Here is a 14,631-nt window from a genome sequence, read left to right as displayed (position 1 = left end):
AGTAGTTTTGAAGTTTCATTTCACTTATCATTCGCAAGCAGTGCAGATGACAAATAGAGTCCAGCAGAGTCATTTCTTGGGCAAACAAGCTTGAGGAACTTGGGAGACTTATGGAAGTCTCACATTGTTTCCTCAATGGGCCTTCATCGCTTTAGCTTGAATTTTAGATTAATTTCTCTCCAGCACTCTTTGATGGGGTTCTGTTGTTTTTAGTAGCAGCTGTTGTTTTGCTCGACAGCGTTGCCCGCTCCATCCCCGCGAGATGAAAGAAATGCCCAGTAAGTGAAGTCCTGAACACTCTAAAGTGGGTTACATCCAGATAGCAAGACAATATTTACAGTGCCTCCTTTTGGTGTGTGTGTGTGTGTGTGTGTGTGTGTGTGTGTGTGTGTGTGTGTGTGTGTGTGTGTGTGTGTGTGTGTGTGTGTGTGTGTGTGTGTGTGTGTGTGTGTGTGTGTGTGTGTGTGTGTGTGTGTGTGTGTGTGTGTGTGTGTGTGTGTGTGTGTGTGTGTGCGTGCGTGTGTGCGTGCGTGCGTGTGGGTGGGTGTGTGTGTGGGTGTGTGTGTGTTTCGTAACACATGAAAAAGTGATTGTACTGAGGAGACTTCAAAACCGCTATCCAGATGATTTCTCAGATTTTTGACCACACTTTCAATATCTAGTGACATTGTCCATGTTTACAAGCTCTCGAAACTTCTAATAGCCTATATAGCTAAACGTTTTGCGTTTCCCCTTTTTTATTCCAAGGTTCCCCCTTTATTTCCCTTTTTAATCCCTTTTTTATTGCTTATGTCTGTTATTTAAAGTTACACTATATACTATATAGATTTCACTTGCTGATGATTCTTTATAAGTAAAGAAAGTGTTCAGTTTAAGACTAAGGTACAATTTAATTTTTTTCTGCTTATACACAGGTCTCCTCACAATATGGACGATAGCACTTTTATTCCCAGGATTTACAGAAGCCCTCGGTCCCAGTCTAATTCTATTTTTGGTCGGAGACCCAGGTAAGTGCTTGCGCATGGCAAATGCTTTTATATTTTTCACTCTTTAATAAACTGTATAAATGTATGATGTGACACTTATACTAGAAAAAAATGCGTATATGCTGATATTAAAGACCTGTACATGAGACAGACTTAAATAAGTGCTGCAAGATAATGTACTGTGTCTGCAATACTTTCAGAGTCTGTCCTTATGCAAAGGAAGCAAGTCACTTGCTGACTCCGTCTAATTGATATGATGAGTTATCATGATACATCATTTCAAGGCCTTAACTGTTCAAACTTTTACAATAAAGCTTTCGTTGGCAAGAGCAGCTTGCATTAGGGACCCGCTACCTCCCAGCTACACCCTTTCCCTGATGGTGCTGTAGTCCGCTCATATTGTGCTTTTACACCATGTTGCCTCTTTTGCAAATGGCTGTAGAAAAAAGTTGCACTTTTTGGACGTAAAGTTCAAACTAAGCAAAAAGTAATGGCATGTGAAGTTGTGCTGACAGACACAGCTGCCAAATTTCTGCCATATTCCCTTAAGAGTCCCGCCATTGGGAGCTGTAACCTTTTGCGATGTAATGAGACATCTTATTAATGTGTTTGTTTGTCTTCCACGCTAAGAAGAATAGAAAGCAGTCTGCTCTGAGCTAGCTGATTCCCAAGGCCACTTGAGGAAAACAGCAAACAATACATCTATGTACTCAGAAAAAATTTATTGCTCAGAGGTTGCTCTTTCACAGCTCAGAAAACTTAATTGAGTTCTACGTTATGTTTAATTTAAGTTTCTTCAACAGTTCCTTTGAACAAATTTTTACGAAAGATATGATGTATATATATATATATATATATATATGATATGATATGAAGTAGATTCTCTATTTAATCCAATCTTGGAGAAACAATTCAGATAGTAAGATAATCTCTTTATATTTCTTATTGTTGTGCGTTTAGATTGTGTGTGGTTTTTTTTATGGAATGTTTTGTCCTTTTCAACTACAGGTATGACAGCTACGAGGAATACCAGCACGAGCGTCTGAAGCAGGAAGAATTCCAACGTGACTATGAGAAACGGGAATGTGAGAGAGCCGAGCAGAGGGAGAGACAACGGCAAAAAGCAATAGTAAGTACACCCTCTTTGGTATTTTATTCAAGATTTTTTTTTCAACTATGGACACATTTATATCCCTGGGGTTGTTTTTTATGTTATATAAAAACACCCTTTGTGTGTTTTTTTTTATATAAAGGGCAAATAAAACTTTCTTGAAATCTATTACTCTGTCTTAAAAAAATTATTTTATATTTTTTCAAATGCCTTTTATGCATAGATTTTCAATCAAAATTCATCATACACATATTAATTTAAAAACATTGATAAGACTGTTTATATTGAAACATGATAATCTAAATAAAATAAAGTATAGAAAATAATAATAATAATGAAAAATAGAATTAATTATTAAATAAATTGTGCATAATTTCCCAGATGTAATTTTGTCAAATTATCAAATGTGTTATCAAAAAAAAAAGAAAGAATAAAGAATATATATATATTTCCATCCCAGAAGGCTATTGAACCCAAACTATAATTTTAAATGTGATGGTAATGGCTCTGGTATTAAAATGTAAAAAAAAAAAAAAAAAAAATGACAGAATTATTTTGTTTTAAATGCCTGTCCACTGTTGGACAAGTTAAACGAAATATTGAGTGTGTGTTTTAAGAGTGTTGATTTTCTAAAAGTCCACAGGGCCAAACATGCCCATAGTTGACAAAAACCCTATTATGCTTGGAGGTGTTTTTCAGTTGTGGTCTCTCTCCTTCTGGCAGGAATCGTGCATTAGCACAGACGTTATCCTTCTCTCAGGCTTTCTCTGCCTCCGTCACTGTGTATGCCTACAGAAAGCTCGAAGCACACAGCCATCCCAGCACGCGCGCGCACGCTCTCTCACTCAAAAAGTGAACTCATGCAAAGACTGCACTCTGAATCATTCAGGCTACACGCGTTTCCTCTTTATCTCCCAGTTGTGTATTTTTAACATCTCCGTGGCGTTTCCGAATGGTGCCGGATTCAATTAAACACACCATGGGCTAAATGCTTTCGACCAGACAATTGAGGGAAAAGTTTAAATAAGATTTCCCAAATCAAAGGTATGTTAATATGTGGGCTCAAAATGAGCAGTTTAATTTCTAACACTTACATATTTGAAATGCAGTTCTCTGAGATTAAATATCAGTTTTGTTCTCTCTCGCTGTGCCTGACCAGACTGTGAAATGAGACGGCTTTCCAACTCAGTTAGCTGATAAATGCACACGTCAAATAATGCACGCATGACTCGGCCCTGCGTACGTTTTTTTTTTTTTTCCTCTTTTTTTCTTTTTCTCTTTTTTCTTCGTGTTTTGCGGCAGCAAGACAATTACTAGCGGCGGCGGCTGAGCTGTCAGAAGAGGTTTTGGGGGGGCAAAGGATGTGAGAGCTTCATATGAAGCGCTAGTCTCAGGGTGTCATCTTTAAAACCTCACCGCATTTATCAGCTGTCAGCAACAAAACCACCAATTCAGCAAACACTTTTGTCTCCTATTGTACATGATGGAAATGTGAGGAGAGCTTCAGAGGAAATGCAAAAAAGAACCCCCTCTCCCAGGTGTTCTAGCTAATTTGTAGGTTTTTGTTGTAGCTGTCGTTGTTGTTGTGACACGGTGACATCATATACACAGGTGAATTATGACTCTGTTGTGGGGCAATAGATACGAATCATAATTTAATGTATGACTTACAAGAGACCTCAGGTTATTGTTGAGGATCATAAGTATATTTTGTCACACATAATGGCAGGTACATGAACAAATGAATAAGTAATGCCACATAATAAGGCCTGAGGCTTGTGCTTTGTCTCAAAATTAGCAAACTAAATTAAACACCACCATTTTATATATTCAGCCTGATGGGGTCTTTACGTTTTCTCAATCCATGTGTTCTTTTGCTTCAATGAATAATGGAACAAAGTCATATTAGCCTGTAGCTAAAATTGACGATAACACTTGACTGTACATCATTTCTATTTTAATGTGACGAGTTGCTTGGCAACTGTAAACACCTTACATTTTAATTGGATAAAAAGAACTGATTATTATTAAAAGTCATCTGTGAGTAGGGCTGTGCGATATATTAAATATTCACAATATATGTATGATAATTTTGGTGGTGGTGTAAAATATGTAACATTGTGAAAATGACAATGAGCCATGAGATTAATCGAATTTTAGGTTTGACTTCAGCTTCCAATGATTAAGAAAACGCAATAATCCAGATAAAATAATATAGTATAATATTGTACACATTCCGTACAGCGGTGCACTTTTGCTCGTTCTTAAAAGCCCAAACTTAATGTGCAAATCAGTCAAATCATGTAACGTGACTTTCGTAAAATGCAGTCTACTGCGGGACTTGCTTGATGTTAAAAAAAGTTATTAAAAGCACTGTGCTGAGCCCCCGGGTGCACTGTAAAACTTTTTTTTGGTTTAACTTAAAAAAAAAAGCAAGTTACCTTGTTGCCTTAACATTTTGAGTTTGTTGTCATTAAAAAGTTGAGTTAATAATAATAAGTTGAGAATACAATGAAGTTGATTTGACAAAAGATAAAAAGTTGTGATAAATCATGAACATATTTTTTTACAGTGTGGGGGGTTTCTTTATGTATATAGTATTTTGAATCTGCTCGGCAATGATGCTGCTTGGGTACAATGAAAGTGTGGCAAGCAGGGCGAGGCCGAGAGCCTTGGGAATGGAATGAGGCCGGTGACAAGATTGCTAATGAGCGTCACCTGCGCGCCACACCGGCCTCGAGTCTCACAGAAGGAGATCCGGAAGGATAAAAGGAGGAGTGACGGCAGTGCAAGACGAGAGAGGACCAGGTCTGGACTTTATGTTGTGTTTTTATTAAGTTTATGTGCGGCAGTCGTCCATGAGGGGCTGCCGCTTTACTTTCGTTTTGTTGTTTGTTTATTTTGATATTCAATTTTATGTTAAACGTAAAAAATAAATAAAAAATACAGACGGCAGCCACCCCTCCACAACCAAGTGGGACGGCTGTGAGTTAGTCCCCCCCCCCCCCACCTCCCCACCTCCGCACCTCCGCAAATCAGACCAGCCCATCACCTTGAGCGTCGATGTTGGTAGACTCCGCTCAGTTGGATGGCACCACGGATTTCCCACAGCAGCAAGGGCTCTTTGACAGTGTGTTCCTCCTCCCTCCTGGGTTTTGGCACCAATGTAGGCTCATGGAAGGAGGAGGCAGGAACAGGCGAACGATCAACGTAAAGATTGAATCAAAATAAACAAACAACAAAACAAAAGTAAAGTGTATAAACACAATAAAAACACAACATAAAGTCCAAGCCTGGTCCTCTCTCCTCTTGCACTGCCGTCACTCCTCCTTTTATTCTTCCAGATCTCCTTCCGTGAGACTCAAGACCGGTGTGGCGCGCAGGTGACGCTCATTTGCAATCGCGCCACTGACCTCGCTCCGTTCCCACGGCTCTCGGACCCGCCCTGCTTCCCACAGAAAGGTACCCTTTAAACTATTTAATAAAAAACATAAATATCAAGATATATATTGAATCTATATAAAAAAGAATGAAAGGTTTTTTTAGCTGTATCACCCAGCTTTTGTTACTCACAAATCAGAGTGAAAAAGATAAAGGAGAGTCCTCCAGCTATTTTCTCCAGACGGTTCTTGGCTTTCCCACAGTGGTAGATGTTAATTACAGTCGTGGGGTGAGGTTGAGAAAAGTCAAGGAGAGGGGGAAGAGGAAAAAAAGTAGCGGAAGCACTATGTTAGACTAATCTCTTCTCTCTCGTTCCCTTTATGACCAGGAGGAGAGGCGAGTGGTGTATGTGGGACGTCTTCGTGCCAACAGCACACGCACGGAGCTCAAACGCCGCTTTGAAGTCTTCGGCGAAATTGAGGAGTGCACAGTCAACTTGAGACATGACGGGTAAGACCGTGGGCCCGTGTCTGTGTGCTTTTCTGGATCGCGTGTGTCAAATGGTTAAAAGGAGTCAATATTATCTTTCAGCATAAAAGGAATCTTCTAAATCTAGCTAATGATGTACTTGTGGCCATTGGACGGTGATTAGATGAGCAGACTTAACTGCTTCTCATTGCACACGCATCCGTCACAGACAGCACAGGCGTGTTTGAATACAAATAGGATTATACTGCAACAAAAAGCGAGATGTCTCATATTTACTGATTCCAATTTAGCATTTTGAATGGGGAATGAAAGATGAGTACGTTTTTGTTTGCGCTCTCGTCGACTGACGCTTCATTTTATATTTTTCAACCCAGAGACAACTTTGGCTTCATCACCTACCGCTACACTTGTGATGCGCTCGCTGCCCTTGAGAATGGACATACCTTGCGCAGGTCGAACGAGCCTCACTTTGAGCTCTGCCTTGGTGGACAAAAGCAGTACAGTAAATCGAATTACACAGACTTAGGTAAGTACACAACCTCGCTGTTTTTTTTTACAGCTGACTAGAGACGCTACTAATAAAAAGCGCAGCCTTAAGGCGAGAAACGGCAGGCAGAAACATTATTTTTTTTTGTTACTGGTCAATTTTGAGATTACACTTTGTCTGTTTGCGTCTGTCGATTTCTCATAAATTCAACAAATGTTGGCATTCTTAATCAACACGCTGCTCCGCGATCGCTGTCTGCTCCCTGTCATCACATAATACCGCTGGAAAGCTCTCTCTCTCCTGTACAATGCTGTCTGATCCAAATATGGTAATTTCCTTTTTTTCAGCAACCAATCGTGAAAGTAAAAGGGCTGAATGCGCAATCTCATTGGCTGATGATAAATCTTTAAAGCCCGTTTTCTCAAAATGACTTTTCTCTCAAACTCCAAGTCCGAAATCTCCACTTCAGTAGCACCTATATACACCAAACGTTCCAGTCTTGTACCTAGTTATATTATGAAGACATTTGCAGAGGGATTTGTAAATATATTATTCCTAAAATGATTTATATAACATTTTATTCCAAAAACACATGGCGAAAATCATTTTTTAAGGCTATTGACAGTATATTCAGATTTACAGGATAACAAAAGTAGATATCCATAAATCCCTCAGTAATTTGTTTCCCATCTAATATGTGAACACAATGGAAACATATTTTTTAACCTGGCTTTATCCAATATTCAGATTTTTTTTTATATATGCAAATTAGTGCATATTTAATTAGATATAGCCTAATTTGCATATTTAAACATTAAATTACAGAAAACTTGTAATACATTTTTTTCTCATCTTAATGTAGGTAATCAACTGGGAAAGTTTCATGGTGATATCTGCTAGTTAAAAATTGTACCCTATTCACCTGTAGTGTCTCGCCTTAATACAGAAAGAAAAGAAAGAGTCAACAACAGCGATATTATATTATATTATATTGTCTTTAACTTCTATGCACTAACATTTAAATGTAATAAATGCATTTTATACAATGCACTTATTCTGAACATAGATGTTTTTACATTGTACTTATAATAAAAAAATATTTAAAAAAACTGGAACTACAGCTGTAATTAGTTTCTGTAATCTATAATTACACTGTTGACACTTCCCTTACCCCTTAAACCACCTTTATACCTACCCATACCAAACCTGTCCATAACCTTACCCGTATCCCACCTCAATAGCAAAAGCTGTTTGCAATCCAACGTTAACTCTATAAGTAATCTATAAATAACACTAAAATAACACTGGCCGTCTCTGTCCGATCCCGATGCATTTCTTTCTTTCACTCTCATCCCATCTCTTCCTCACACAATCCCTAAAGGCTTTTAAAACAACATGCCCTTCTTTTCATATGCACCATGCCCTCTGTCCAGGATTACCAAGGTGACAATCTAGATCAGATTGATGGATATGTGAGCGACAAATTCCTTTGTAAAATGTTATGGGGCTTTTTTCTACCCATGATGCCTATGATATGGTTGTGGCTGTAATAGGCAATCATCTCCACCCAAAGGGGAAAGTGTCTTTTGGGGGAAGGGACGAGATACAGAAAGAGGCAAAGGAATTGAATCCTAAGGGTAGCGCCTTTACATGTTGGTGAAGGGGGAATTCTGCTCTGTGCAGCCGTGCGACATGAGACCATAACTTCCTGTTATAACAGGAAAAATGTGAGGCTGGAGAACAGCATGCGCTTCGATATTTAGTCAATGCTCCACTCCACATTTATTTTCTGCAAAATGTGAGGTCAGGGACGTGTAATGGTCGGGACGTTGGGATGATCCGTCTCAGTGGCGTTGATGGCGCTGCAGGTCAATGGAAAGGAACAAGAGCACTTTCCCTCAAATAATGGGGACATTACCTTATATTTCAAAGGCTCAGGGTAAGGCCAAAGGTATTCAGATTGTGGACATAATACGCTCTCCAAAGGTAAGCGTGGAAGCTTTGGTTAAGGGCCATATAGCAGAGTCATTGTATTTGGGAATGTACCCCCACCTCAGGGCAGATGGATGACTTGACCTTCACTTTCTTGAGGCCCTTCACTAGATACAGGGTTTTACGGCGAGTGTAGGCTGAAGCGCAGCGACAGGTTCAGATTCAGATGAAGAGGGAATGGGGGGAAAAGAGGCAAGTGACTAGAATAGCACGCCACAATAGCCTGAGAACCTTCCTCTCAATCTTCTGCCTTTCTCTTCCTCTTTCCTCCTTGTTTTCCGAGACACCGTCCATTAGTTCGAAGTAGAGCGCAGGGGCATTTTTCATCTTTCAAGGTGCGCTGCATGACACCATTCTCCCCTTAGCCATAGTATTAGATCACGACTGGCATCTCCTGCATGCCACGGTCATTCCCATTTCTCACGTGCTTCGACTTTGCCGCTGTGCATATGAGGGCACCATTTGTGAAGCTGTCTTCTACCAGAGATAAGACAGCCGTATTTGTTATCCTGGCCACAAATCAAACTGTATGTCTAATGGCCGTTCGGCTCTCATCTTCGGGAAGTTACTCCTGACTGTTTAATAATTAAACTAGGCGGTTCAAGACAATTGATGATTATATCACAGGAGAGGTTGAGAGAGAAGCCTATGAGACTGATTTTCTGTGTTTTAAAGGGATGACCCCTGCATTTTAGCGTAAAATATATAATATTGCATAATATTAACCCACAGTGACAAATAAGTGTGCACGATAAAGAAAAGGACAAAGTATTTTAAAGTTTAAAAACACATGTGCCAAGTTCATAGAGATGTCCTCTTTGTGTTCATGTTGGTTTCAAGTGGTTTTGAACTTTTTTCTATAAAAGTTTGCATTTTATGTTTTAAAAATGTTCCTTGTATCTTGAATTCATGTGAGGGAACACATCTTAATTATATTCTAAATGTGTTTTTTTGTTTTGTTTTTTGTTTTTTAAATGAATTGTTCATTCATACGTAAATAATAATAAAATTATGTATAAGTACTAATCAATTATGAGATCAAATGTTGAAATTCTGACAGTTATGAAATGGAAATGAACAATTGTGACATAAAAAGTAAAAATTATGACAAAAAGTAATAATGTCATAAGAAGAAATAAGGACATAAGAAGAAATAATGACAAAAAAAGTCAAAATTATGCGGTAACATTTCATATTCATAGTTGACATAAGATGTCAAAATTAGTAAAAAAAAAATCCTAATTATGACAGTCGAAATTACGGTCATAATTTTTTGACATTAAAAATTCTGGATTGCCATAAAATGTCATAATTATGAAAAAGTCAAGATTATGCCATAGTCACAATTATAAGATAAAAAGTAAATTATGACAGTCGGAATTATGAGATAAAATTCATAATTGCCATAAAAATTCATAATTATGACAAAAAGACAAAAATGATCACTCAAGTCATTATGACATAGGTCGGAATTATGTCAAAAGTCATTATGATTTACCAAAGCACTTTTTTGAATGTATGTGACGAAAAGTTGGCTTCCACACAAAAGAGCTCTTGCAAAATGAGTAACACACCTTTTAAAATGAGGCCATTTCCATCCACAGATGTTCAAACGTGCCATTTTCTCCTTTCAGATTCCCATTCTGATGACTTTGATCCAGCCTCCACTAAAAGCAAGTACGACTCCATGGATTTTGACAGCTTGTTGCGAGAGGCCCAGTATAGCCTGAGAAGGTAATGAGCACCACTGCACCGGCTGGCTGCAAACAGAGGGATTTGCAATACCTCACTGTTGTTTCTGTTCTTTGAATACAAGACTAAAGACGTTTTACACTTTCTCTAAGCGGAAAGAGTATATGTGGACGACAAAGTCCTACGTATATGAAGGGATATATGTGTATATCTGCAAGCAAAGTTTACATGAACCTAGCTGCTGCGAAGCTGAGGAGAGACACTACCTGTGGGGATAACCAGTGAAGTAGCGCACACTACTTTAGTGGACTACACAGATCCGTGTGCCGCGTGAGGCTCTGTAAGAGACACGAATCTTCATCAGAGCTCGCTTCACACACATCGCCCTCGGCACTTTGAAAGGGGAAAACTGCAGCTCGTTCAGTCTGTTTTTATTGTTTGGAGTTTATTTTTGTGGGCTTTTTCTGTTCCTTTTTTAATCTGGTGTTTGGATGTGGTGTTACATTATCGAGAAGGGTTTGGGGAAATCTCTTGGATGTTCAAGGTAACATTGTCTACATTTATTGAGGGGGGGGGGGGGGATGTAGTCGCCTATTTACAAAAGGAATATTTTTATTTGATGTGCATATCAGCGTTCTTTGTTTGTTACAGCTATGCACTGTAAAATGCAGCCTTTTTAAGATGAAATTTTCTTAATCGAGAATGTTGATCCGTAGTCATTATGATGATGTATAACCTACATGGCGTTTAGATGACGTGATTTGATTGTAAAAATATGTATGGAGATTTATTGCTCTTTTTGGGGGAGCATGCAAGAATTTTTTTTTTCTTTTGGTTTTTCTTGTTTTGCTTTTGTTTTTATTTAATTGAAAAACTCCATGTGCAGTTTTATCCGATTTTGAAGTTAATAACTCAGTGTTTTTCCGTATATACATGCAGTGTAAGATAGATTTTCAAGAGTTTATGTTCACTACTGTGTAAAAAAAAAAGAAAAAAAAAAAAGAAGATAAACCCCAAGATATTTTTTTATCCTTTATGTCTGAAGGAATCAATAGATTTTATTTTAATTTCTCTGTGCACACTAATAATTGTTATTGTTCCTGTTTGATAATACACTTTCACAGAGATGATTACTCTTCTAACACAGAATTACTCATGCTTATTTATGTATTTATCTCAGTATTCTAATCAAAATATTTATGGCAGCCATCTCACGTGATGCGCCTTACAAATTTTGCTATTTATATTATTTGTTATTCAACAATCACTGGAAAGGATGTAAATTTACAAGTTCTAAAGAAATATCGTTTTTATATGCCTTCAGAGATGGAACAAACAATATATTGTATGATCATATTCTAGGCTCATGATGAACTTTGCTGCTCCAAAACTCAAGTGATTTATTTGTTTTTTCTAGCTCTAAAACATCCACCTTTTCATCTCTTTTTTTATTACATGAAGCAATAAAAATAATTTTGCAGGTATTTTGTTGTACCACAGAAAATCTGTGTCTTTGCTCCACACTTTTGATTATGTGAATGCCAAACTAAAGTTTACAATTTTCTTTCCTGAATTTTTTAAAAAGAAGAAAAAAAGATGTATTTGATGTAAAACATTATATATATGATGATACTAATCTTGTCATTACTCACAATAACTCAAAATAATGAAAAGTAATAATGGAATATGAAAATGTGAATTAAAAAATGAATAAATAAAAAAGCAATAAATTATTTTTCAAAGCTGTGTTTTAGCTCATGTTGTTGTATGGTTTTAGACATGACAAATTACCCAGACTCTGTTCAAATACGGGGGATCCATTCCAGTGCCTCAACGCAGATCTTAAGAACACCGTTGGAAAGAGAAATTGGTTGTGAATGCAGCTTGTGTGTGTGTGCGTGAGTGTGAGCAAATTTAAGAATTCAATATGAGCAATGAAAGAAGCCAAAAATTGCATCTATGAGATTGAGTCTCTTTCCAAAGCAAGAGCTATTTTTGTCTTTGCTGTGGCTTGAAGGCAAATGAACTGTTAATAATTTGAATCGCCCAAATACAACAGGCACTTGTCACGGACACTTAAGGTAACCTGTGTATGTCGATTAACAGCAGGTTTTGTTGTAGTCCATATTAAAAGATTCACAAACCATTGCTGTCAATGTAAATGTCTGGTTTCAGAAATGTTTTGTACATTATTTTCTGCACAGAGCTTGGGTATGGAGTCATGTCGTGTTCGATATGTGTGGCTTTAATCAATGCAACATGTATGTTGCAAATCTGCTTTGTAAATTGCTGTAGCAATATGTTACAACACCTGATGGGGTGTATCTTTTGGAGTGGCAGACTTTTTACCATGGTGAAAACTACTACTGAAGGATTTGCCACTGCGTTGGACGATTTTTTTGTGTTTCCATAAAGAAGCAGATATATCTAAATGAGGCTGTGTGTGATTTTGTGTGTGGATTTGATAGAGTGTGCGTGTATTTTGGGTCAAGGGGACTGTGTTTGGCTGTGTTATCTTCTATTTGTCTCCTATCCATGTTGCCTTCTGCTGAGTCCTAACCAATGCCTTTGTAGTTGTACGTATTGTACAATCTTTGTTGTGGATTTTATTTTTTATGTGTAGTTTTCATCAGCCTCACCATGCCAATAAAGGGAATTGTGTCTAATTTATTCTTATCCTCCTTCTTCTTGTATACATTCAAACTAAACATATTTAAAAGAAATTGCTCAAATGATTACAAGCAAGTGCTCAGGCTTTTGCGACGTTCCTATTGACTAAAGCGCGCACATGAACATCATACGAACCCCTGCCGGGTGATGCTGTTTTCTGCGTATCGTCACTGTAAGCTGGAGAGCACATTGTTTTGGATGACTCACTTGCAGAGTCAGTTATTTTTGGCGGATGCTCGTGTTTTCGCCAACTCTGCACGACCCTGGAAAATGACTGATGATAATCCCGTGGAGCTTGTTTCTTAATTCCCATAAACTCTTTTTGACAGGTTTTGCATGTGCATCCGAGCGAAAGCGTGCCTATAAAGGGGCCGAGAGAATTTGATGGCACATCTGTCCAGATGAAACATAATACTGTATCATTACTATTCAGTCTGTGAGTATAGGGAAGGTGAATAACCTCTTCTCTTCTTGTGGCAGGAGTGGACATTAAATTTTAAAAGAAGAGGATCCAATTGTGGATTTATTTATTTATCTTTTTCATTAATGCTTCAGTTTAGCCTCGGAGAAAAGAGACTTCTTTCATTTTGCCGTCACAATCATCCAGGCAGGAGGTCTTTTGCAGTTTGCCCTTTTCCACACAATGAAGCTGGAAGCTCAAGAGCTTCACTTCACCTCTGTCTTTTTGTGTGATACAGGTACTTACAATCCATCCTTATCTTTCATTTCACACAGCCATTGGTAAAAATGGTCATGTCTGCAGTTTTTGAGGGTCTTCTACCCTCCGTATATCTATATATCATGTATACCGACTATACATGATATATAGTGTATTCATACACTACAAGTCAAACGTCTGGACCACAGTCATTGAAACTGAATCGAATGACACAAAATGCTGTATGGTATGAAAAATATGCAGTGTTTATATATTTGTGTGTGTGTGTGTGTGTGTGCATCACAGGTGGCTGTATATAGAGCACACAAAGACGAAGAATGCAAGGATATAGTCTTTTAATTCAATAATCCACATGATACAGGGCAGAAAGATGGAGTAACATCCACTTCAAAGATGAGGCCGTAAAAAGAATTAAACAAAACCGAGAGTATATATATGCACAGACTAAATGCGGCATTTACAGAACTAAACCACAAAGAAACTAAGTCAAAACAGAACATGTATGTGACAACTGAGGCAGGGGATCTGGAGGAGGACGATGAACAGGAGAGAGACGGACACAGTCAGGGGCAGTCGAAACAGTCCAAGGAGGAGTGGAAGGATGGAGGAGCCAGGACCAAATTGAGCCAGATGATGACCCAGAGAAATGGACCCAGCCAGGAAGTAGGGCCACGGCAGCGTCGAGGGAAGGATAAGCCATGTTGGAGAATCCCTAGACAATACCATGGTAGCGACTGATGGAGACTGAGGAGTCTCAGGCGGAATGGACCCCCAAGGTGACACCAGTGACTCGGAGGGCCGAGACGGAACTATAGGCTCACAGGACTGAGTTGGAGAGTACCAAGGCAGCGCTAGAGGGAATGAGGAGCCTGACGGAGCCAGAGGGATGGAGGGATGAGGCACAGCCAGAGGAGTGGAAGACAATGTTGTAGTAAGAGACGAGGGAGCCTGGTGGAGTCCGTGATCTGACGGACCCCATAGGAACTGAGGGAAGTGGAGCCAAGGAGACGCTGTTGGGTCAGAGGGTCGAGTCAAGGGCTCGGAGGATTGATATAGAGCCACAGGATCCTCTTGCCAGGACTGAGCTAATTACTGTAAGCTCAAATTTGCATCAATCAAGTGGAAGCAGGGCCAAGGCACTTGG

General features: G+C 38.7%; 1 protein-coding gene across 7 annotated transcripts in view; it reads left to right on the top strand.

The window, feature by feature from the left end:
- ppargc1a (peroxisome proliferator-activated receptor gamma, coactivator 1 alpha) overlaps positions 1–12,806 on the top strand; it is a 46,158-nt gene extending 33,352 nt beyond the window's left edge. For 6 of the 7 annotated variants that reach the window (XM_079596426.1, XM_079596428.1, XM_079596425.1 and 3 more), the window contains exons 9-13: positions 915–1,007; positions 1,995–2,115; positions 5,867–5,988; positions 6,342–6,493; positions 10,081–12,806. In XM_079596426.1, coding sequence (XP_079452552.1) covers positions 915–1,007; positions 1,995–2,115; positions 5,867–5,988; positions 6,342–6,493; positions 10,081–10,184 — 592 coding nt within the window. In that variant the 3' untranslated portion in view covers positions 10,185–12,806. Of the gene's footprint in view, positions 1–914; positions 1,008–1,994; positions 2,116–5,441; positions 5,560–5,866; positions 5,989–6,341; positions 6,494–10,080 lie in introns of all 7 variants that reach the window. The other variant, XR_013795821.1, reaches the window with a different exon arrangement.
- Positions 12,807–14,631: the final 1,825 nt, after the last annotated feature.

This window comes from Phoxinus phoxinus (assembly GCF_949152265.1).
Source record: "Phoxinus phoxinus genome assembly, chromosome: 2".
Lineage (NCBI taxonomy): Eukaryota > Metazoa > Chordata > Actinopteri > Cypriniformes > Leuciscidae > Phoxinus > Phoxinus phoxinus.
This window is presented reverse-complemented; position numbering and strand designations above follow the sequence as displayed.